We start from the raw sequence: 22,474 nt of genomic DNA on the forward strand, positions 1-22,474 counted from the left end.
AGTTGCTACCAGGCTGCCTTAAGACTTCAGAAAGAGTCTGGAACAACCCCTAAAGCAGCCACTCGGCTGTAATTGTGCTTGTATTCGTGCATTGCTCTCAAGGTTGTTTTCATGGTTGACACCGAAACTTGGCTGTGGTCCAGCCGCCCATCCAGGTATGCAACTGATTGTCCTCACATTGGTACACACCCGTAGGCGTTTGAAAATAAGTCTACCTTGTGTTACAATCGCTGTTGATGGCAACGTTCACCGCGTTTTGACATGCCCACGATTTGGATTATTTCTCGACGTCCGTCTAGGATTTTGCTGAGTATCCGTATAATCTTGAACCAGATTCAAGTCCGCACGAAGAGCTTGGGTCTGAGGCTCTATGCTCTGTGAAACCCATGTACCTCTACGGCGTTGGACCATGGGCTTTATAGTCAAGGGCGCTGACCTTCAGCATCGATGAAGTTTGATGTATTGTCGGTTGCCTCTAGATTGGCTTGTCAAAGACTCAAATGCTTTGTTGTTCGTTGAACAATTGGAGACATGGCCTTGTGTGTGGCATACGTATCTCAGCCCCGAACCAATGCATCTTGTCCCAGGGCGGACCACAGGAAACTCACGATACCAACTCTGCAAATCATAATTCACCATTCAGATATCGGAGATGGCCTCGCAAAGAAGCATAGATCAAACGCTCCTCCTTGTCTACAGAACATGAGTGCCCAAATTCCTCTGAGTTCTGTAACCCATTCTTGCCTGCCAACTAACCCTTCTTTCTATCGTCTAAACCATCAGAAACATCATGAGAATCGCAATGGAAACCGCAGCAAGTCACAGTTCCAAGGCATTCCGAAGTCTAGTAATAGCAACCATTCGAATCAGAACCGCGCAGAGACAGGCGCAGCTAGGCAACGCCTTTGGCATGCACTCCCCCAACCCTACCGCACAACCATATGAACATGGCAACGTGCAAAACAACACCGTTGCCAGCGATGCAGCTCAAGAAACAACGCAGGCCATGAATTTTCAGCCAGACGTCAAGCCGCCGGGTCCAAGTAGGCTCGACGGCAGCTATGTACCGAACGCTGAAAGCCTGGATGCCATGACTGAGAGTGCCCCTCCAACGGACGGCACTCACACGGATGACTTCCACGCTGCTGAATATCTGAACAGCAATCGTCCCAGTACCTCTCATTTCAATACGATCCGGCCAGAGACGCCGTATCATCCCACCTGTCATAGCAGAACCCATGAAGCCTGCATCTCGCCCTCAGTCAGCCTGTCGGTCAAAGTAGACTACCGCTCCGACAAAGCAAAGGGGAAGAATCCCGAGACCGGCATCCCCAAGATCGACGCCTCCGGCAGCTCAAAAAATAAAATGCAGGCCGGGCAAACCGATTTATGGAGAGCAATGTTTCGTGCACAGCGCGCTACGATACCAGAAATCATGGCTGCTGCAAATCGTCCAAAACCTCAGGTTATTTCCCCAATCCCTTTCCGGCCGAGCATCGTCCCTTCGATACCATTTTTGCAGAGACCTACTTCAGCAGAGACTCCAACAGAGCCTTCGTGGGAGACCTCGGGAGAACTCTCAGGGAAGCCCTCCAGTTCTGGCTACAACAACAGCATCGGCTCTCTCACTGGTAATGCCGGATATATCAGTAACAAAAACCCCTTCGCATCATTGGACCGCGGTCCGAGTCTTCGGCTCCAAAGAGCATTGGCAGAGGACCAGGAACGTCCCAAGACGCCTCTCCTCAAGCGCCTTGCGCCTACGCAGCCAATACCGTCTCGTCCCCAGAATGGCCTTCTCCAGGCGACGGAGCGAGCAGGTGTCTGGCGGAATCCCGCTAGCGTGTTCGGTGCGATAGGCACGCCACCTAGTACGGATGAAGCGAAAGCCAAGTTGAAGCAAGAGGGGTACGAGAGGGAGTGGGAGATGCAGCGTGTGAAGAGGCGTGAGGTTGAGAGGGAGCTGGCATGGAAGCTTTGGGGAGAGCGTGAAAGGAGAATTGAGAGACAGCGCAAGAGGGCGCGGGAGATAGAGCGGCTGGAGACTGAGCTTGAGATGGAGAGCAGGGAGCGAGGGTGCGAAAAGGAGCGAAAAGGAGCCAGAGGCGGCAGTGCGTAAGATGACGCTTCTGATCGAGCTGTGGAACAGGCCGAACAAATGACACTGAAAAAGTAGACGCCGTGTCGATGCCAGTGGGCTGGAATAGGTCTGAGAGAGACAACAGTATATCCACTGATCACGAGGGTTGGATACGTCTGCAGGGTAGGCAGGGCATGATTGAATTGGCCGTTGTCGAAATAAGCAGATGGGCGACGAAAAGTCGCCGATATGAGTGGATGTGCATAATAGTAATTCTCGTCGACAGTAGATCTCACGATCTTCGCTCTTGTTTCGTGACCCTAGCCATGCGTTTATCCATCTACAGTCTATCCCTTCACATCTGCCATGCACACCAACCCCAAAAGATTCCAATGTCTACGCCTGCACTTCGCTCTCCGTCGTCACAGCACCCTTTTTCACAACAGGCTCTCCGGGCTCAACAGCACCATAGCTCGGCCCTTCACCCGCTCCCAACCCCGTCTCTTCTTCCGGAACGAGAACAGCCCTCTCCTGATTCCTCTTGTCGATTCTCCTCCTCCAGGGTCGGTATACCAACACCGAGCCGAGCCCGACAACGACAAACAGCCCGCAAATGCTGCCGCCAATAATGTCAAAGTGCTCTCCGATCGCGTCGACGCCGTCCCAGAAGCTTCCTTCGGGCTCGGCGACATTGGCGATGAGAGACAGGACCTGGATGATTCCGATGAACGCCGAGACAAAGACCGTGATGCCGGTAAGGACGATGGAGTAGTAGAGGATCGCAACGCGGTCGCGCGAGAAGGCCTTTGAGGTGTAGAGGGCCATCATGAGGGCGCCGTCTGTAGTGTCGAGGAGACACATGCCAGCTGGTACGCGGTCAGTGAAACTTCCATCAAACCCTCAAAGTTACACATGTAGCCCACTCACCTGTGAAAAGAACGGGAAAGATGAGAATGAGCCAGATGCTCGTCCCCTGCGCACCATGCACACTCGACAATCCAAGAATGGCAATCTCGGAACTCGTATCAAAGCCCAAGCCAAACAGAATGCCCAAAGGAAACATCTTCCAAGGGCGGTCGACAACACGAAACACCTTTCTGAAGACGTTGGCCAGGAACCCCTCGCCCTCCAGCTTGAGGTTCGTCGCCGCCTCGCCTTCGTCCTCCTCGGTGGGTTCATAATCCCCCAACCCCCGCCGCCTCTCCTCCTCCAGCACGACCCTCAGCCTCCTGACAAGCTTATACAAGACCCAACCATTGCCGGCACAGAGGAGCAACAGGAACGCCGCGCTGACGCTCGTGCCGATTATGTTCCCCACGCGCGTGAAGCCGTCGAAGCGGTCCCTCAGCGCGCCGCTCGTGGCAGCGACGACGACGCAGGTCACGATGACGATTGTGCTGTGGCCCAGGGAGAAGAAGGTGCCCACGGTCACGGGGCGCTGGCCAGAGGCGATGAGGCGGCGGGTCATGAGGTCGATGGCGGAGATGTGGTCGGCGTCGAGGGCGTGGCGGAGGCCGAGGACGTAGGAGAGGGCCGCGGGGGAGATGAGGGAAGGGTGGAAGTGAAGGATGATGCCGACGACGATCCATATTACAATGTTGATCGTCACTAGGAGGGCTATGATGCGAATTGTCGGCGCAGGGAGTACCTGGAGGGCTTGCGGGATGGGGAGGGAGGCGAAGGGGACGCGGAAGCGCGCCATCTTGGAGGTGTTTGGTCGGGGTGAGAACAGCTCCTGTGGTGTATAGAAGGAGACGTTTTCAAATTTCCACACAATGGTATAGAATTTTGAAGATTTAAAAGTGAGAGGATTACGGGGTTGTGAATATGTTGATTTTGAGATGCCCAGCCGGCGGGAAATAGCTCGTCAACGGGCGGCCCTCCGGTCCCTCATGGCCCCTCACGGCGGGGGGAGCTTCCCCACCCTGCGTGCCCTCCCAACGCATCGAGCGTTGATTATCGAGCTTAAAAAGGTAAGTAGTGGGAGACGTAGAGATAGCGTGGAAATACTTGCGCACAGCGGCATGGAGACGGGGTGGCAGATTCGTCTCTTAACGGTGAGGGCGACCGGCGGGACCCCTCACGACCCCTCCATCTTCAGGCGTTATCTTATCGACGACTTTTTGGGGGGTTCAAGCGGGGGCACCTCAGTTTGTATGGGGCCGCACCGAGCCGACGGCGGCCGCCGGCCGTGCTCCCGGAAGAGGTACTACTAAAGATAGGTCCGGTACCCAAGGCAGCTCATTGCGAGCAACTGCTGTCCTTTTTGAAAATTTTGAAATATTCAAGTCCAGGCAGGTTTGGTCATGACAACAGGGCAGAGTCTTCGATGGGTTTTACTTTCTCGGCCAAGGAGAATCTCAAAGAGAAAATTGGAACCATGAAAGCTTGGCCTCCAACGTTACAATCCTGTGGATACTCTTCGGGAAAGGTTCACATGGCTACAATCTAAACTTTCCAGGTGGAAGATTATCTTTTGTGCATACTGCCAAGCCGGCCTGTTGGGATTGTGGTCGGAGTATTCGTTATTCACAGCAATCACCGGGGCTCGAGTGGTCACAACTCTACGTTATCCAGATGAAGACTTGAAGTCTTCTCAATGCGTTGGCCGTGTCCGCCCAGTGAGATTCAATCGAGGCAGGCCACGATAAAGGCGCGCAAAGCTCTACGGGCAATGCTGAATGCTCCTCTAGACCTCCCACAGCCAATCGCGGTAATAATCACTTGAATTGATGGCACAAGTCGAAGCATATCATCTAGCACAAAGCTAGAACAAGATTCTTGAACTTGGGTACCGCTGTGGAAAATCCAATCGCTCTTCACCTCTCGTTGGATACAGTAGGAAAAGTAGTTATCATTGATTCAAAAATGCCCTCTGCGTGGTGGATGGAGCAAGATGACAAGTGACGGGAGGTGTAGCGGGGAATGCGAGTTCCACTGCTCAGTCAGCCGCCGCCGCCAGCTTGGTAACGCGTGCGGACACAACCTCGAAACCCGAGTAAGGTAGGTACCTTACCTTACCTTAACTACACCCCTGCCCCCAGTATCTGGTCAGCCTCTCATCTCATCACCTCACCTCAATCAAATAGAGTCGAATATAAAACGAAATAGGTCGATAACCAATCTCTCTCTCCATTCCCTCCAAATCTCATGATCCTCAATCTCCCGCTCATAGTCATACTCACACTACTCATCACGACCGAAACCTGCCCCAACCCATCAGCTGTATTCACCCTCAAAATGCCCCAAACCTACAACAAAGCCTTCATCCCCCTCGAGTCCAACCCTCAAGTCTTCAACGAGCTCATCGCCCTCCTCGGCGCCTCGCCCCGCCTCCAATTCAAAGACGTCTTCACCCTCGATGACCCCACCGCCCTACCGCAAAAGATCCTCGCCCTAGTCCTCATCTTTCCCACCACGCCGACGTTTGAAGCGCGGCTGACGATTGAGGACGCCGGCGCCAAAGATTGGATGGTGGAGCACGACGAGGAGGACGAGGATGCAGTGTGGTTCAAGCAGACTATCAACAACGCCTGTGGGCTGTATGCCATACTGCATGCTCTGGCAAACGGCCGGGCCAAGGATTTTCTCAGTGAGTGCAATTTCGGCACAGCTCTTCTTCTCCCATCTTCTCTTCATGTGTGAATCCGTCAATGAAGCTCCTCATTTCAGGAATGACTGACGAGGAGGTTCAGGGCCGGGATCATTGCTGGACAACCTCCTCTCCATTACAGCTCCCATGGACCCTGCACAGGCCGCCATGGTGTTGGAAAGCTCAAAGGAGCTCGAGGACGCATACGCTACTATCGCGACAAAGGGTGATACAGCGGCACCGCAGAGTGCCGAGGACGAAGTCTACTTTCACTACATCTGCTTCGTCAAATCACCAGACACTGGCCACCTCTATGAGCTGGACGGAGACAGGAAGGGCCCGGTGGACAAAGGTATCCCAAATGAGGTGGAAAAGGTGGATCTCGGAGCAGAGTCAGTAGACATTGTAAGAAACTTTATTTTGCAAGGAGGAGACAACATTGGGTTCAGTCTCCTGGCCCTGACTGAGGGTGCATGAACAAGCACAGCTACGTCTAAACGGGAAAGCATCGTCCTGCGCAGCCACCAGCACATTTCAGCAGAGGCGTTACGGTGGACCACGGGACAGCGTCCCGGTCTTGTGCTTTCTACGCTCGGGTCGTCCATGGCGCCATTCAACTCGCCTGGATAATCTTCTCCAACTCATCGGGGTCCTTGATGGTGGGCGTCAAGTTTTCACTGCCGTCCTTGGTGATGAGGATGTTGTCCTCGATTCTGCACGAATTAGCATGCTCCCAAGTTGGAGTCATGAAATCAGGGATAGACTTACCTCACACCGCCCACATCCCAGTACTTGTCCAAGACAGCTTGGTCAATATACTTGGAGTGCACGGGGTCTTTGAGGTACGGCTCAATGATGAAGCTGCAGAAGTAGATACCCGGCTCGACAGTCACGATGCTGCCGGCAGGAATCTGGCCTCTGACACGCAAGTATCGAAACATGGGGTCCGTATCGGCATAGTTGGGGTTACCACCGACATCGTGGGTGTCCATGCCAAGGTAATGGCCAAGGCCATGAGGGAAGAATGCGACACTGGTCCGGCTCTTGAGGATCTCATCCTTGTCACCCTTCAAAATACCGATAGCGTGCAGGCCGTCAATGGCAATCTTGTGAGCCAGCAGATGAATGTCATCCCAAACGACGCCCTCTTTCAACGCAGCGGTTGTCTCCAGCTGCATTTTCAAGACCGTGTCGTAGATCTGGCGGGACTCCTTGCTGAACTTGCCGGTGATGGGGAACGTGCGAGTCTAGCCGATGTTAGTTGAGCGCATCCATGTGCCGACGTCAGACGTTTCACTCACAATGTCAGATGCATAGCAGTTCCATTCCGTGCCAGCATCCAGGAGGAGATTCAGTTTTCCCTCCAGGGGTGCATCGTTCGCGACGTAGTGCAGAGTGGCAGCAGCACGACCTCCAGCAAAAATACTGTGGTAAGCCTGGTTCTTGGCACCATTTGCGACGCTGTGCTGCAGGAACAAAGCCTCCAATTCTCTCTCGTTCTTGGCATTCTTGACAGCCTTGACAACGGCATGGTGAGCGATTGTCGAGACAGCATTGGCCTTCCTGGTGAGGGCAACCTCGTAGTCGTCCTTGACCACGCGGCACCGCTCAATGGCATCCTTCAAAACGCTAAAGTTCTTGTCGTCGAACTCGAGGAAAGTGATGTTGTCAAGCACCTGGTCCTGGATGGCAAAGACGGTGTTTTGGGAGCCCTTGCCCAATCGTGCGAGTTCGGCATTGACGTCTGTGGTGTACTTGACATCGTCGACATCGTACAGCTCCTTGGCCTCGGAGGCGCTGACTGGGAGACCGGACCAGATGACACTATCGGGATCGATTGGGGGGATGAAGAGCGTCGACTTGTTTGTCGCGAGATCGAAAACGTAGTGGCAGTCGGCGAGGGGGCAGCCGGTCAGGTAGTAAAAGTAGCGGCGCTGTCTTTGCCATGGGTGTCAGGGATAGTTGGATGAAGAGTGCCAAAGGCTGAGAGGCTAGAGATGATACCTGAAGGGCTCGGGCTCGTCGTTGTCCTCGAGCATCTTGGTCATGCGACCCTCGGCATAGAGAACGCCAGAGGCATTGGGAACCTTTGACTTGACGTAGTCGGCGACGCGGAGGGCATGTTCCTTGGCGGGGTACTTGCCCTTGAGTACCGTTTCGTAGTCTTGAGCCATGGTGGCGCTGGATGTGGCGGAGAAGAGCCGCGTCAGTGACGTCTCGAAGGGGATCGCTCTGCGATGCGGCGGGAGAGCACGCAGTGATTTGCCAAGGCGTCTAGATGCCGCGGCAGTGGATAGATGTTGGTTTCGGGGTTGGCCGATGAGACTCCTTGCTGCAGGTGGTGGTGGTGGTGGCGGTGATGGTGCAAACTTGGGGCAGAGCGCAATAATGCTGCGTGCTGGACGAGTAGATGTTCTGGTCAACATGAAGTGAGTCCGGCCGGCGGTCACACCCGACGATTCTGCCTTTTTGGAGGGGTTCTAGGTTGGGAATTCAGACGAAGGAGGGGCACTCAGCACTGTAAGCCGTGCTTAGGCGCATGTGCAGCGGGACGACGACAGCTGCGATGGCGAATCAGAGCTCTGAGACGCGTCAGATAAGGAAGCTGCTTGTGCTAACGGAGTCGAACCTTTGGCCGCCATTCCCAGCACGGCGGACGAGAGTAACAGTGCAATCGCCATATCATTTACGTAATCACACAGTGCCCCTCCTCCCCCGCTTCCTCCCGCCTCTTCCTCCACTTTTCTCGGCGCCTTACCTTATGTAAGGCGAGCCGATCATACGTGTGTCGATCCCGTCTGTCGTTGATGGACGGGCACTGGCAGGAGCTTCCCACAGCTGGCAGTTAATACCTCATAAACGAAGCTCGGGAGAAGGAAGAGCGAAGGAGAGTCGCGATACCCACCGCACCTGAATAATTAGCTCAAGCTCAAGCTCCAGCCTGAGGTGGTCCCGTCGTGGCTGTTTCTCCAACTCTGACTTCTGACGTACAAACTTCTCCAACCGCCCTCCACCTGTTCACATGCCATAATCGTGGATGTGTACCAACAAGTGTGCGCATCCACACTAATATGCCCGCGATTGTCCTCTTTAACCCATTTTTGGCTTCCCTCGTGTCACTGGAACCTCCTCCCCGAGGCGGCTCAATAACGACTCCAGAAGAGCAATGATGATGCAACTACGAATACGGAGTACAATATGCGCATTCGGTTCTGTTGGCAATAGCGGATGGCACACGCGCAGGGGCTGGTGAATGTCGTGGTCCGAAAGAACCTCCCAGATCTAGAGCATTGACGCCCCAAGCGAGACTCCCTCACCCGTTCAACGGTCGCCAACCACTACCGTCACCAAACGAAGGATCACCTCCCTTGAAGCTTACAGCCCACGCGCTTGAAATTTTCGATCCTGTCACCTTGGCCAGGGGTTACTGCATGACGTATAGACTACAGAGTACTGTCTGTCTAGTGTCTGGGCATACTAGGCTTTGGCGAGAGGGTTGTGTCGTAAATCCTCCCGAAGCCACCAAGCTTTGTCGATTTCCACGACCACCATCGAGCTGCCGTAGCACTGCCCCCTTCAACATCGACAAGTTACAACAGGCCAAGATTCGACGGTACCTTGCATCGTAACAACCTTCGCGAAATCAATGATGAGATGACGCCTTCGAAGCCTACAAGCGCTGAGCCTAAGGTTCTTTACCACATTAGCTGGTCGTAATGGAGGCCGCGGACAGTGTCTGACAATCAATCAAACGCCTTCACGGCCTCCGCTGTCTTTGCCAACATAGAGGGACGCCGATGGATGCCATCCTGCTTCAACCTGAATGGGCTCAATCCAACATCCCAGCATGCGACTACTTACTGATTTGCTCGAGCCTAAGACGACGTTGCAGCAACTCCACCAAAGGGCCTTTCTGCTTCTCCAACGTCAATGCTTTCTTCCCCGACCCCGGCCAGCAACCCACAAAATCCCCAGGGGGAATTATTGGACCTCGCTTTGTTCAGTAGCACTGGCACAATCATCAATTGGCCCAGAAATCCCCAGCCGAACCACTGAGCATTCACACCGAGTCAAGTCTGAATAGGTATCCGTCTTACAATGGACCCTAGCTTATCTAGTTTCTGCCACCGGCCTTTCTGATGCCACAAGGCACACACCTTGCTTCAACCTCGCAATATGGCCATATGAAGAAGCGAGAAATCGCTTCGCAGCGCAGTTGGCCTGCGATGCTGATCCGCTTTCCCGAAACATGCATAGCCATCACCGCAGGTGATTCAAACGGAGGCAAAGACAGGCAAGCGCCTTGGTACGTCCGTAGTACGGGAGCAGTACCAATAAGGATGGCAGGTGGCGGGCGACCAGCGAAATACCTGCGAATATGGGCATCAATCGTCGACACTCGAGCCGTCTCGTCCTACCAACGAAGATCTCGGGCCCAACACCGAGCATGCTCCCGCCATCAGCTGAGCTGCTTGCCATCCCGTCCTCTTTCGCCAACAGATTGTCCCCGTCGGAGCTCTCCCGTTGGTGTACGCTTTACAGGGCTACAAGCACATACGAGCCCTCCCCTCCGACGCCCAGCGTTCGATGCTGCCGCATGCCGACCAACATTCTTGGAGTCAAGGACGGCTCCGACGAACCAAGTCAGCGCCTCCGATCCCGTACTGCTCGAGATCCATCGCACAACCTACGAATACCGTGCCCGGCTTTCATTTGTTCACGGGGCTAGCAACGTTCCATGATGCGCCAGTTCAGTCTACCGTTTGATACAGTCTCACGATTAGCGCTTTTGCGGCCCACCTATTACCCCATTCACATCTCTGCTTCCGTCCAATGCCATACGGGCCTGAGGAGGGTACCGAATCCTTAATGTCACCATTGTGCTGTCTTTTGATCTTCCAACACTCTACCCCGCAAGGAACCCCGACCGCCACCCCCATTCCCCGGCCACCCTCCGCTCCCGTTGCTGGCTCGACCGCACATCTGCAGCTTATTTAGGCGTGTTGGGCTCGGCAGTCCGCCTGTTGTCGGTCCGATAAGGCCATTTCTCTTCACGGTTCTCAGTGAAGGAGAGGGAGGCGGTCTCGGAAACATAGTCAGCAACCAATCCCAGCATTCTACTGCCGTGGGTCTGTTCTTACACTGCTTGCAGGCTGCCCTCCCTCTTTTCTCTCGAAATGACGTAGGACAAGCCTTGGTGGGAAAAATACCACGGCAGCCAGGATACGGGGGTAAGGGTACGATGCCGGGCATGGATCAGAAGCAGCCCGTCTGTGTGCGCGAAAAAGGCCTGTTGTGGCTTCTCCAATACGGCTGCGTTCCTACTGCCTTCGCCTACCTCTCAAATTAACGTTGGCAACGAAGAGGCGTGTCGTCCCGACCCCAAGACATGTCAAGTTGCTTCAAGCTCACTCAAGCCTTTTGGCCTGTCGCCCGGACCGTTCTCGGCGGGGGACTATATGGACACAAGAAACGCAAAGCCTCGATAATCGAACTTGGGTCTTTTGTCTCAACCTCTTGTCTTTCCTTCCCCGCGCTTGACCGGCTGGGATGATTGCGTGGCGCTCCGCGGCGGCCAAAAGTCAATGAATGCGCCAAGCTCTTGGCTCTCACGATCACTTCTCAGTATTGCGGGACGGGTGTGACTGGATGAACGACTCAGATGCCTCTAATCTTTCTGCACGTTACATTGCGAGGCACCAATACGCGACACTGAAAAGGGACCTGCGCATGCGTCACCTGGACAGTAACTATTCCCTTCCTTCGTTTCCCTTGGAAGTGTTATCCCGGAACAAGCCCACATGTACTCCGTACATACCCTTTAATTCGTCGACGCCCCCTTGGCGAAAAAACAAACCGTCGCCGGCGCAAGCTGTAGGCAGAGCAAAAAGCAACATCTACTAACCGCCAAGCTCTCCCACTACAGGGTTTCAGCATCTGAATGCCCTTGCTCAGGCCAACAATGAGAGTCTCACGGCTAGACTCGAGCAGAATCTCCGTCCTCGCGTGGGGCAAGGCAGACTAGGAACTTGATTACCATGCCGATCTCGACCAGTCACTTCACGCCCTCACGGTCCTGTAGATTCAAACTACAGAGAATTCAAGCTTACGAAGTGTGAGCGGAGACGCCAAGAAGACAGCTGCTCGAATTTCTGGTACAGGATCATCGGCTGTTTTCGTCTGGTGCCATGGGGTTGGGCTGGCTTCTATAAAGATCCGTGGCCGCCCATGCGATGGTCCCATAATGAGTATCCTTTCTCGTCAACCCGCATGTGCACCGTGCTTCCATTGACTTGTGAAGCCATATCAGACATTGTCACACGTCAGAGCTAGCCGACGGATACAGTCAAGAATAGGAGCAAGACACTGGACAGCATACTCACCCATCGCCAGTATGGCTGATAAGATTCATCTAGACGGGTAAACTATCCTCTACAAGTAGTGCTGTAGCCTTCAAAGCCTTCTAATACGGATCCTCGTAGCGAAAAAGTCGCCGATGTCTCTGGACATCATGAAGAGCGTGGTACCCACCAGCCCGACCCAGTTGAGCTCAGCCGTAACATTGAAGCAAAGTAGGTCTACTACCAGTTATCCTCATTGCATTGTTCGAGTCTAACAATTTTTAACACAGGATCAAGAATCCTCTCGAAGGAATTCCATACAACCAGCTCATGCGCGATGTTGAGACCTTTTGCCAAGAGCATGGACTGCAGGAAGAAATTGCTGTTTTCCGCAAGGGTGCACTGGTTGCTCAGGACCCAGAAGGCTACGAGGCTTTTACTGGCACTGAAGCTCTCGATGACGCTGAGATTACGGCCTTGCGAGAAGAGGTCACCCACAAGTGGCGCTTGCCTAAGAAGCTTTACCTGACGATCATCACCTGCTCCATCGGCGCTGCCGTTCAGGGTTGGGATCAAACTGGTACCAACGGCGCCAACATCTTCTTCCCCGAGGAATATGGCATCGCGAGCAGCAGTACCAGGGACCGTCTCATTCTAGGCCTTGTCAACGCCGGCCCGTACATTGGAAGCGCGTAAGTATCGATTATGTGCCCACACTTGCACCGTACTAACATTCCCAGTCTCTGCGGTTGCTGGCTGTCCGACCCCCTCAATCATTACTTCGGCCGTCGTGGTGTCATCTTCTTTTCGGCTCATTTCTGCATCTGGCCTCTCATCGGTTCCGCCTTCAGTCACAATTGGCAGCAGCAACTCGCCAACCGTCTTCTCATGGGAATTGGAATGGGTGCTAAGGCCTCGACTGTGCCCATCTACGCTGCCGAAAACTCTCCGCCATCAATCCGTGGTGCACTGGTTATGTCATGGCAAATGTGGACAGCTTTCGGCATTGCTCTGGGAACAGCCTTCAACTTGGCTGTGTACTATGCCAAGTACAACTGGCGTCTGATGCTTGGTATGCACACATCACTCGAAGGCTCCACATGAAGACTATAAAAGCTGACTTCACAACTCATAGGTGCTCCCTTCCTACCCGCCGTTCCCCTGCTCTGCTTGATCTACCTCTGCCCCGAGTCTCCCCGCTGGCTTATGAAGAAGGGTCGCTACCACGATGCTTGGAAGTCCATGATTCAACTCAGGCACAACAACATCCAATGTGCTCGCGACATGTACGCTATTCACGCCCAGCTGCAGCTCGAGAGTCAGGTATTGGGCAAGAGCAACTATGCCAGCCGCTTCACGGAACTTTTCACCATCCCTCGCGTGCGCCGCGCCAACCTGGCTGCTTTCACCGTCATGATTGCTCAGCAGATGTGTGGTAAGTGAACTAGATGGGTGCCTAGACCTTCAGAGACCGAGACATATCTGACAATTCTCCCGATGCAGGTATCAACATCATTGCCTTCTACTCCACCACCATTTTCAAGGACGCCAACATGGGTGATTTCCAGGCTCTGCTCGGTTCATTCGGCTTCGGAATGGTCAACTGGCTCTTCGCCTTCCCCGCCTTCTGGACTATTGACACCTTCGGCCGACGATCCCTGCTCTTGTTCACCTTCCCCCAGATGACCTGGACTCTGTTGGCGGCCGGTCTTTGCACGTTGATTGCCCCCGGCGTAACCCGTACTGCTCTGGTGTCTCTCTTCGTTTACCTTTTCGGCGCCTTCTACTCCCCTGGTGAGGGTCCCGTGCCCTTCACTTACTCCGCCGAGGTCTATCCTCTGTCTCACCGTGAGATGGGTATGGGTTTTGCCGTCGCCACTTGTCTCTTCTGGGCCGCTATTTTGGGAATGACTTTCCCATTCATTCTCGACAGACTCCACGTCGTCGGCGCTTTTGGCCTTTACGCTGGTTTCAATGTCGTCGCCTTTTTCATGATTTTGTTCTGGGTCCCCGAGACCAAGCAGCGTACGCTCGAAGAGCTCGATTGGGTCTTTGCTCTGCCTACTGCCCGCTTTGCCCACTACCAGGTCACCAAGGCGATTCCCTACTTCCTCAAGCGCTGGGTTTTCTTCGACCGCAATGCCAAATTGGAGCCTCTCTACACCTTCCAGCAACACCAACGTGAGCAACGCGAGGAGCGTGCCCCTAGCTCCGATGAGGAGAAGAAGAGCTACTAGACTGGCCTGTAACAGGAACCAGGCGACATACATCACGTGCTGGCTTGTTTCACAATAATTCACATTGAAGGGAGGAGATTGCGTTTGAGATATACCCAGGCGGAGGATGAGTCAACAGCCTTCATTTTCTAGGATGTCGGTCAGATATATTCCATACCGTAATACTCGGTGCTCGGTTGTATGGCCTGCTATGAGTTTTGAAATGATACCAACATGACCACAACACCGTTGTTCAAATTTTTGCATGTGCCTAACACCTGACTGCCTGCCATAAGTTATTCATGATCCTTTCTAGATTTCTTCCAAGAACATGCTGCATCATGAGTCGAGACGTCTCGGGGGCGCGGTAGACAGTACCTACCGGGGTAATATGCGATATTCACGCCCTTCACCCTTCGTACGGACAGACCTCAATCACAAGGTCCGCATTCTTGACGTTGACGCGGAATGATGAATCGCGATATGCCAAGACACGGCGCTTACAATTGCCGCTCTTCTTTGTGCCAATTCAGAATCCCGCCCACGGATATTCTGGGGCATTTGTAAACGGTCGCTCAACTTGGATTTGCCATGATTCGGCCGGTCTCCATGGAGCCCCTTAGCGGCAGGTCGGGTCCATACTGTTTACGACTGGGAAAAGACGACCGATATCAGATGTTGACGAACAATATCTGCTGCGGCGCCATGCCGCTACAAGAGGTTGATTTGCCCGTAAAGGAACCATCTCTAGCTGGCCAGCAACTCCCCCTACCGCCCCCATCGCTCCAGAATCTCCCTCCTCCTCTCGCTCCTCAACCTCGCCTTCCCAGCATCGACCCTCTCAATCCTCTCCTTGACCTTCTCAACCTCCTGTCCCAACACGGCAATAGAAGCCTCAATCCCCTCATCCACAAGCCGCACATCTCCAAAGGGGCTCTCGGCTAGCAAACTATCCCGCAATAGCTGGATCGCGAGCTTCGAATCCGCAAGCTGCGTTGCGGCTGTACCCTCAAGCGTCCTTTGAGCGTCGCGCGCTACGTCGCGGGCCTTTGCCTGCCGCTCGGCCAGTGTCGCGGATAGTATGGCCGCCTGTCCGGCGCCGTCGGTGACGTCTTCGGGGAAGGCGATGGCGAGGGAGCGGAGGAGAGCTTCGAGAGGTGGCTCATCGAAGCCGGAGGACCGGCGGCGGCGATTGGCGTTGCGAGTTGGAGATCCGCTGGGGTTCGTGTTGCGGCGGCGGACGGGGGAGACGAATTCCTGGGTTGGCGTCTTCTTCTTTGGCGTCACGGCCGGGGCGGAGAGTTCTGAGCGGGCTGTGGTGAGGAAGCTTGCTGTTGCGGTTTGGTGGGATTGGTAGGCTTCGATGCGGGCAGAGAGACGTTCCATGTGGTCTAGGAGGTAATCCAGGCACTCGTCGATCTGGTCACGTCAGTCACTATAACTTGGTCCGCGGTGAGTCAGAACGTACGTAGATAACCGCAGCGGCAGAACGGCTCAGAGACTGTCCGTTCTTGCTCGATAAGGACTTGAGAGCGGGTTCGAGATGCTGCTGCTCGACCGACATCTGAGCCACGGGAAGGATCTCGGCGTAGAGAGACTCGAGCTCCTCCTGCGAGGTTTTGACGTCGTCGGAAGGGTGAGATGTCACGCCGTTTTGATGAGCGGAGCTAAGCGCTTCGAGATAGAGTCGGTCAAGCTTCGTGCGCACCGTTTCAACAGTGTACTTGATCAGCCTGCGACAAGAAGGTGAGTTGATGCGTCTCCGGAAACCGTGGGTGAGACTAGCACATACCTCATGCAAATCTCGCGAAGTTTCTCAACGTTTTCCCGGTCTTCGGGGTCCTCGGTCTCAAGTTCCAGCCCCAGCTTGCGGAGACTCAGCAGAAGCTTGTCGTCGGAGTGAAGCAGGCTATCCAAAGTCTGATGCAGGCCGTTGCCAGAGACCTTGGACTGCTGTTCGAGGTCTGACGCCTTGTACTCGAGACTTTGAGACAGCTCCTCGACCTGGAAACCCAATGTCAGTTCCCCATTCACAGAAATGACAACAGCACAACTCACAGTAGTCATCATCTTTCTGCGTTCAGCATCATGTTTCTGGTTTCTTTGGAAAACGAGATCGGAGCGGGCCTCCTCCACCCTGGTATGAGTCTTGACTAGCTTCGACAGGGCATCCTGCTGCTGCTTCAAGGACTCGGTCTGCTTCACGATAGCGGCCGTCGATCGGTTGAGTTCTTCAATGGCAGTCTGTATCTCACGTTCGCCTACAGCTTGAACAGCAGCCAGGTCATGCGATTCAACCAGCTTGTCGATCTGACCGGATCTGTCAAGGGCTGAATATCTATCGACCGCTGTTGGTAAGACATACGTACGCAACCGAGCGTGTGGCACTGATGACGGTACTTACAAGGCCAGCTCATCTCTGGACAGTAGGTTGTCGGGGCCGAGGTGAAGGCGGGCCCATTCGGTAAAGGCAGTTCCGTGCTCCGGATCGTCGAGGGCTACCTGCAGGCTGTGTCGGTCCATGGCGATACCGTAACTTCGTATAAGTCTCCCCAGGTTTGAGACATCCATAATAGCGAGCGGGTACCTTCGTAGGAAGGTGATGGAACTTGAGGGGTTTTTTTTGGGAATAGAAGGGTGCTTGAATAGGGCGGGCCAAAACGGGACGTCCCTCTTTGCATAGGACTTCGTGTTCGAAATCCACAGGCTGTCAACAGGTTTTAGATCCCAGGTGCCGCACGTGGACAAAGTTCCGAAGCAATGAAGGACGGGCCGTGCCTTGATGTCTGGCCTGTGATGGCTGTCGCCCTAAGCCTTGACACGGATTCGTAGGATGGGGAAGGTGTAAAAGTGTGGAGAGGTTGGTTAACAGTTCGTTCCCTGACAGGAGCCGGCCGTAGCAAGCACACGGGATGCGGTCGTCCAATGGCGGACGACGGCTGCGGTTTGTGGTTTGGTCCACGGATCCACGGTATCAGAGGCCCGCGGAGCAGACCCAGGTTTTTTTTTTTTTTGGCTTCCGTTGTTTGTAGCAAAGTCACGACGTCTTGAGGCAGCACACACCGCCGTCGTTGGTGCAACCGGGGGCGGTAAAGTCGGAGAGCTCGTGTTTTGTGGTGAACCCGTCTCGGCTCGGGATGCTGTTTTCTTTCCTTTTGGGAACGATCCAGGGGATGATCCGTTGGTCTGTTCCCAAAATCTTATATTAGTACCGAGAAACAATTAAATATGACGCAAACCGAACAGATGAGATGATTCAATCAAGGCCATGGACGGAACCAGAATGAGAGACTCATCAAAGTGATGAGTGAGTTGAATGAGTGTAGTGAATGAGGTGAGGTGCAAACAGAAACGTCGGTGGACAACAAGAGAAACCCCACCAAGAGACGGCTGACTAGGCCGAATCGGGGCAGGCCCTCCACTAGAAGCTGCAGCCAACCAACCGCATGTCGTCAATCAACGGTTTCCAGTCTGCACGGATCCTACAGCGCCCTCGTCACTCGTCCCGTCTGTCTGCAGCAGCCCCCATCCAATATCATGCGCGGTACGTGCCTTGACTTGCAGCATTGGTGATACGGCTGGCACCTAGGTACCTGCCTACCTTACCTGAGTACTTTCGACTTACACAACCTTTACAACCAACAACAACAGGGCATTCAATGATTATTTTGAAGAAGGCTGGAAGCAAGACTGGAGACACGCACCCCGCGCAACAACAAATGCAACCATAGTCCCGGCAGCTATCCGCCGCTGCTCAGTCCAGACAACCCACAAGGTCCCAAAGGCGTTGAGGAGGGGAGGGAGGACCCGCCCGATCTTTCTCATCGTCTACACGGCACCAAGCAGTGGGGGGTTTTCTGCGAGAAACCATCTACAAGGCACCTAAACAATCAACATCAACAAAGCATTGCTGGTCTATTCTAAGCATCGTTTGCAGCAGGTGCCGCTTTGCCGCTCTGCTGTCAATACGCCCCTCCCCGCCTGGCTGGGTACAGATTGCATCTCTAATAGGTACTTTTTCAAGGAGATACGAAAGGACGGTATTTGGCTTGAGCGTCCCGTTACAGCTTGTCACGTTTGACATCTGCCACACCCACATACTTAGATTCTTGGCATGGGCGCTATTGTCATCGGATGAGCAGCGAGCCTACTATCGGGCTGCCCAATATGGACGTCTAGACGTCCGGCACGGCCCGGACGGAGGGGCCGTTGGGCGGTCTTCGTCGCTCCAAGATATACAAAAGTCCTAGCTCAGACATCTCGAGCGATCAATTCAAACAGATGGCATGGCTTTCGGTTGTGCCTTGCCGCAAATGTGATGCGTCGTTCTGCATCTTCATCACCAACAGACGAGATCGATGTGCCAACCGCATATCTTGGTCTCGTTCCTCGGGCCCTGGATCCGTTCCGCCGAGCGGCGTCATCTTTGATACCATTCTTCTTTCTCTCATTTGTTCGCATCTCCTGTAATTGCCACGGGACCCGTCGATAAGGAAGCTCCCGTGCCTATCGTGTCTTCATTCAGCGTTTGTGAAGCCATCCACGGAATACACGGGCCCACACACTTCACCTATGGCCGGACCCCTATCATCTCCAATTTGACCTTCACCTTCAACTTTCCTCTCATTCATTCACTTGAATGGGGGCCGTCATTGTTGTCTACACGTGACGGGGTAAGAATAAGGACCATATTTCGTCGAGTCTCCCGTATTGTTTCCCATGGATATATACCGTACGTGTGCGACACTGCATGACGGGAAGCAAGAGCCTCTTTGCGTTTCCCTGTATCTTTATCACTAAGGCCTTGTTTTTCCACCTTGTTTCACTTGTGGATCTGATTGCCTCTACTCGGGACTTCATCCTGGGGTAAAGCCAGTATCACATCACTCTTGAACATATCGTCACACAAGACCCTCCTGTTAAACCTGAGACCCGTCACATCTCGTCCTCCCACTTCTACGGCATGTTTACAAGAAGCTCTGCTCGCTTCGAGTTTCTCCCTCCTCAAATCCTCCGATGTCTCAGACATTTGACAGACAATGTTCACATATTGTCACCCCGTTTGCCATTGCGAATGATTAGGAGAGGCAGCGACAGATGGCAACACTGTGCCCGTATCATCTTCCGGGGGATGGGTGACATCCTCTGGGTAGGTGTGATTTATCTCGCTAGCCAAATGCTTATATGGGGTCTCTCCCTGGCCCTGAAATCAGCCCGACTTCAGTTTCTGTCGTCCATCCTTGGAATGACTCTGGTGTTTGGTTCCATGGTCTTGATTTCACAGCTTTGTCCGCGATCAGATGGCTTCTATCACCGCCACATCAAGTGCAAGGTTTGTTCACCTTTGTCTCACGTCGCCACTGTTCGCAAGTCCTGACTTGGCCAGGTCGACTTCATCAATAGTAACTTGGGCATTGGCTTTCCAGTGCCCATCGTCACCATTAGCCAAGAGAACTTGCTTGGTGGTAAAGGGATCGGAAGAGTGATCGGGAACTTTTGTAAGTCACCTTATTCCTAGACGATCCAACACGCGTTAGACTGACGAACAAAGTGAACACAAACGTGATTTTCTGGATATTGGTGCTCTTGCTCTCTTGGGGCATCTTGACCGGAATCCTCAGACTTCCCAACTTCTCCATACGACAAAATGAGAAGAATAGCGACGCCGACACCGACACCGAAGTCGACCAGCCACGGCACTCCGGAAGGCAGACTACCCTCTTCCCACGCATCGAGGTGCCCCCTCCGACCCTCAGCCGCAGGCCATCCGAGGCGACCACCCTAAACGGAACCACGATCAATGGATACCATACCGATAAGGAAGCGGGATTGGTTCCAGACTCGAGAACCGTCTCGGCCTACTTCACAGACAGCGACTGCCCAACCCCTGTCCCACCTCCAAGCGCTCTGGGCCACTATCAAGACCGAGCATCGCTTTCAAGCTCGCAGCAGCCCGAACTTTCGAGCGGAGTAGGAACTCAAAGGTGCAGCTGGGTCAAGGAGTGCTACCCCATCATCCTAGCCCTCTTGCTTCTCCTAGTCATCGGCATCCCCGTCTCATACACTACAGGTGACGACCGCATCCTCGATGGTTGCACGCTGTGGTTCACCTGGATCAGCAGCACCAGACTCCAACGCACCTTTGAACGCAGCGACATTCTCGCTGGCTCACTGGGGCTCAAAACGACAGTCACAACACTCCTCAACCCAGTACTCCTGACGACCCTCGGCATGACGGCGTACACCCGCGCCAAAGCCGCCGCAACAGGGACACGGATCGAACAGACTTTGGCCATGTTCAGCAGCGGTAGTTCCCTATCCGGCATCTGGACTTCCAAAACGACAAGCTGGAGCATGCGGGGTCCTCAGAGCGACTGGTTCGGCGCCGGCGACGTGGCGCTCTCCATCCTTGAAGTCGGCATCATCGTCTGGGGATTGAAGCTCTACGAGTGTCGGCAGCAGATTTGGTCTCGCGCCGGCGCGGCCGTGGTAGTCATCTCGGTTGGCATCGCGGCAATAAGCGTCTTTGTGTCCGTCCTCCTCGGCCTCGCGGTTGGTCTTGAGAGTCCCGAGGCGCTCGCCTTTGCGGCGCGTAGCACAACGCTGGCGCTGGCGCGACCTGCGACGGAGGCGCTTGGCGGGAATCAGGTCGTCAATGCGACACTGGTAGTGAGCAACGGCATATTAGGACAGCTGATGTACCCGTTCCTGCTGCGGAAGCTGGGGGTCGACTCGAGTGAGGAGCCGGATGAGGACGTCGACGTGGACGTAAGGGAGGGTATGCTGAGAGATGATGCGCTTACGATCGGGGTGGGGATGGCGATTGGAATCAATGGCGCAGCCATGGGGGTCTCGTACCTCTATGAAAGGAAGAGCCGGGCTGCGCCTTATTCGGCCCTCTCGATGACTGTGTTTGGGGTGATGACGGTCGTCTTCACTGCTGTTGAGCCGTTTACAAACACCTTGCTTACGCTGGCGCATCGTTGATACTGAGTATAAAGTTTGGCGAATGATATTGATGACTCGGCTCATAGATGGCGGCGCTCTGGATACACAGCATAGCATAGCATGATCGATCAATGTACCAGGGGAGGCTGATTGTACTTGCGAGCTCATGGGCTCCTCAGAAGCGCGTTGGTATTTTTTGATATACAATTGTGCCTGTGGCAGCTCGTGGAAACTAATTTGCGAAAAGTCACAAACGTCTGGCTCAACTGAGCCATGCCATGTCCACCGGCACTGGTTGAACTTTTCTGCGACCCCCTGCCTGCTTGCACACATATGATGCTGTTCGTGTCTACTCTATCCGATCTACTCCAGTCTGCGATTGGCGGTTAGTGAAACTGTGCATGAAAAGAAGTTCATGAACAAGACGCCATCCTTACCTCTCAATCAAGTGCAGGCCGCTCGCCGTCTCCACGACGCTGCTGATCTCGCCAGGGTTCAGACCAAAGGCAGCATCCTCAAACTCCCTTTGCATGTCGCCCTTGCCGAAGTAGCCCAGGTCACCCCTCTTACGGGCACTGCTGCAGTCGGATTCGGTCAGAGCCAGCTCGCCGAGCGAGGTCGAGCCGGACTTGATCTTTTCCTCGTGGGCCTTGATGATTACGAGCGCGTCCTCCTTGGTGCGCGAAATTTCGGCCTATTTGATGTTTTTATTAGCTGTTCTGTTATGTCCGTGGGTGTTGCTGTAGCAAGGAAAAGGGGCTGCTACATACCTCTCTCCAGCTGGAAGGGCGCCGGCTGTCCTTGTGCTTGACTAGTAGGTGGGCGGCGCGGATTTTACCTTCTGGCACAGGAACAGCCTGGGGTCTTGCGCCGGCGCCAGCGCTGTGATGGGTGGCCATGTAATGCTTCAGCTTCTCCGTGTCGGTTCCTGCGGGTGGCTCCCAGCGCGAGACCTTTTCGGCGGCATTGAAGTAGTAGGGCAGGTTCTTGGAGTTGGAGTGTCGCACTTCCCATCCAGGGGGGAGACCGGTATCAGCCTGGAGTACATTGATGTGTTAGCCTTTTGCCTAAATAACACTCTGTTGTCTTGGTTCGAGAATCAACGAGAGGCCCGCCTAACGGTTAAAGCAGGCATGCGACGGCCCAGCGCGAGGCTGCGCGATTGCAAGACGACGTCGGCACAAAGGAAGCGGGGTTGGGAGTTGAGTAGGCAGAAATGAAAAGGCTCTGCTCGCTACTTGGAGAGCACTGTTGCTTACTCACCATTGTTGCGCGTGATGATGTTTACGGGAGAGAG

General features: G+C 54.2%; 8 protein-coding genes across 8 annotated transcripts; 4 read left to right on the forward strand and 4 right to left on the reverse strand.

Annotated features, from left to right (window-relative positions):
* Positions 1–790: 790 nt before the first annotated feature.
* On the forward strand, positions 791–2,119 carry CORC01_09673 (uncharacterized protein; the record flags this gene model as incomplete). The annotated part of the gene is made up of 1 exon (XM_022621302.1): positions 791–2,119. One exon carries the CDS (start codon positions 791–793, stop codon positions 2,117–2,119), a length of 1,329 nt encoding a protein of 442 aa, XP_022472178.1.
* A 357-nt stretch (positions 2,120–2,476) lies between these two features.
* Positions 2,477–3,782, reverse strand: CORC01_09674 (Ni2+-Co2+ transporter transition metal uptake transporter; the record flags this gene model as incomplete). Its single annotated transcript, XM_022621303.1, has 2 exons — positions 2,477–2,946; positions 3,008–3,782. The coding sequence occupies 2 exons, from the start codon at positions 3,780–3,782 to the stop codon at positions 2,477–2,479; spliced, it is 1,245 nt and encodes a 414-aa protein (XP_022472179.1).
* A 1,448-nt stretch (positions 3,783–5,230) lies between these two features.
* On the forward strand, positions 5,231–6,149 carry CORC01_09675 (ubiquitin carboxyl-terminal hydrolase, family 1; the record flags this gene model as incomplete). The annotated part of the gene is made up of 2 exons (XM_022621304.1): positions 5,231–5,672; positions 5,815–6,149. The coding sequence occupies 2 exons, from the start codon at positions 5,231–5,233 to the stop codon at positions 6,147–6,149; spliced, it is 777 nt and encodes a 258-aa protein (XP_022472180.1).
* A 136-nt stretch (positions 6,150–6,285) lies between these two features.
* CORC01_09676 (metallopeptidase family M24) lies at positions 6,286–8,098 on the reverse strand (the record flags this gene model as incomplete). The annotated part of the gene is made up of 4 exons (XM_022621305.1): positions 6,286–6,385; positions 6,441–6,919; positions 6,974–7,610; positions 7,677–8,098. The coding sequence occupies 4 exons, from the start codon at positions 8,096–8,098 to the stop codon at positions 6,286–6,288; spliced, it is 1,638 nt and encodes a 545-aa protein (XP_022472181.1).
* Positions 8,099–12,066: 3,968 nt separating this feature from the next.
* CORC01_09677 (uncharacterized protein) lies at positions 12,067–14,250 on the forward strand (the record flags this gene model as incomplete). Its single annotated transcript, XM_022621306.1, has 6 exons — positions 12,067–12,092; positions 12,155–12,244; positions 12,304–12,705; positions 12,754–13,085; positions 13,149–13,448; positions 13,517–14,250. 6 exons carry the CDS (start codon positions 12,067–12,069, stop codon positions 14,248–14,250), a joined length of 1,884 nt encoding a protein of 627 aa, XP_022472182.1.
* A 747-nt stretch (positions 14,251–14,997) lies between these two features.
* Positions 14,998–16,752, reverse strand: CORC01_09678 (uncharacterized protein; the record flags this gene model as incomplete). Its single annotated transcript, XM_022621307.1, has 5 exons — positions 14,998–15,648; positions 15,698–15,962; positions 16,022–16,233; positions 16,288–16,567; positions 16,634–16,752. 5 exons carry the CDS (start codon positions 16,750–16,752, stop codon positions 14,998–15,000), a joined length of 1,527 nt encoding a protein of 508 aa, XP_022472183.1.
* Positions 16,753–19,192: 2,440 nt separating this feature from the next.
* Positions 19,193–21,216, forward strand: CORC01_09679 (uncharacterized protein; the record flags this gene model as incomplete). Its single annotated transcript, XM_022621308.1, has 3 exons — positions 19,193–19,561; positions 19,616–19,727; positions 19,781–21,216. The coding sequence occupies 3 exons, from the start codon at positions 19,193–19,195 to the stop codon at positions 21,214–21,216; spliced, it is 1,917 nt and encodes a 638-aa protein (XP_022472184.1).
* Positions 21,217–21,540: 324 nt separating this feature from the next.
* Positions 21,541–22,443, reverse strand: CORC01_09680 (peptidyl-prolyl cis-trans isomerase ssp-1; the record flags this gene model as incomplete). Its single annotated transcript, XM_022621309.1, has 4 exons — positions 21,541–21,550; positions 21,615–21,871; positions 21,948–22,214; positions 22,441–22,443. The coding sequence occupies 4 exons, from the start codon at positions 22,441–22,443 to the stop codon at positions 21,541–21,543; spliced, it is 537 nt and encodes a 178-aa protein (XP_022472185.1).
* Positions 22,444–22,474: the final 31 nt, after the last annotated feature.

Source organism: Colletotrichum orchidophilum (assembly GCF_001831195.1).
Source record: "Colletotrichum orchidophilum strain IMI 309357 chromosome Unknown Scaffold_89.1, whole genome shotgun sequence".
Lineage (NCBI taxonomy): Eukaryota > Fungi > Ascomycota > Sordariomycetes > Glomerellales > Glomerellaceae > Colletotrichum > Colletotrichum orchidophilum.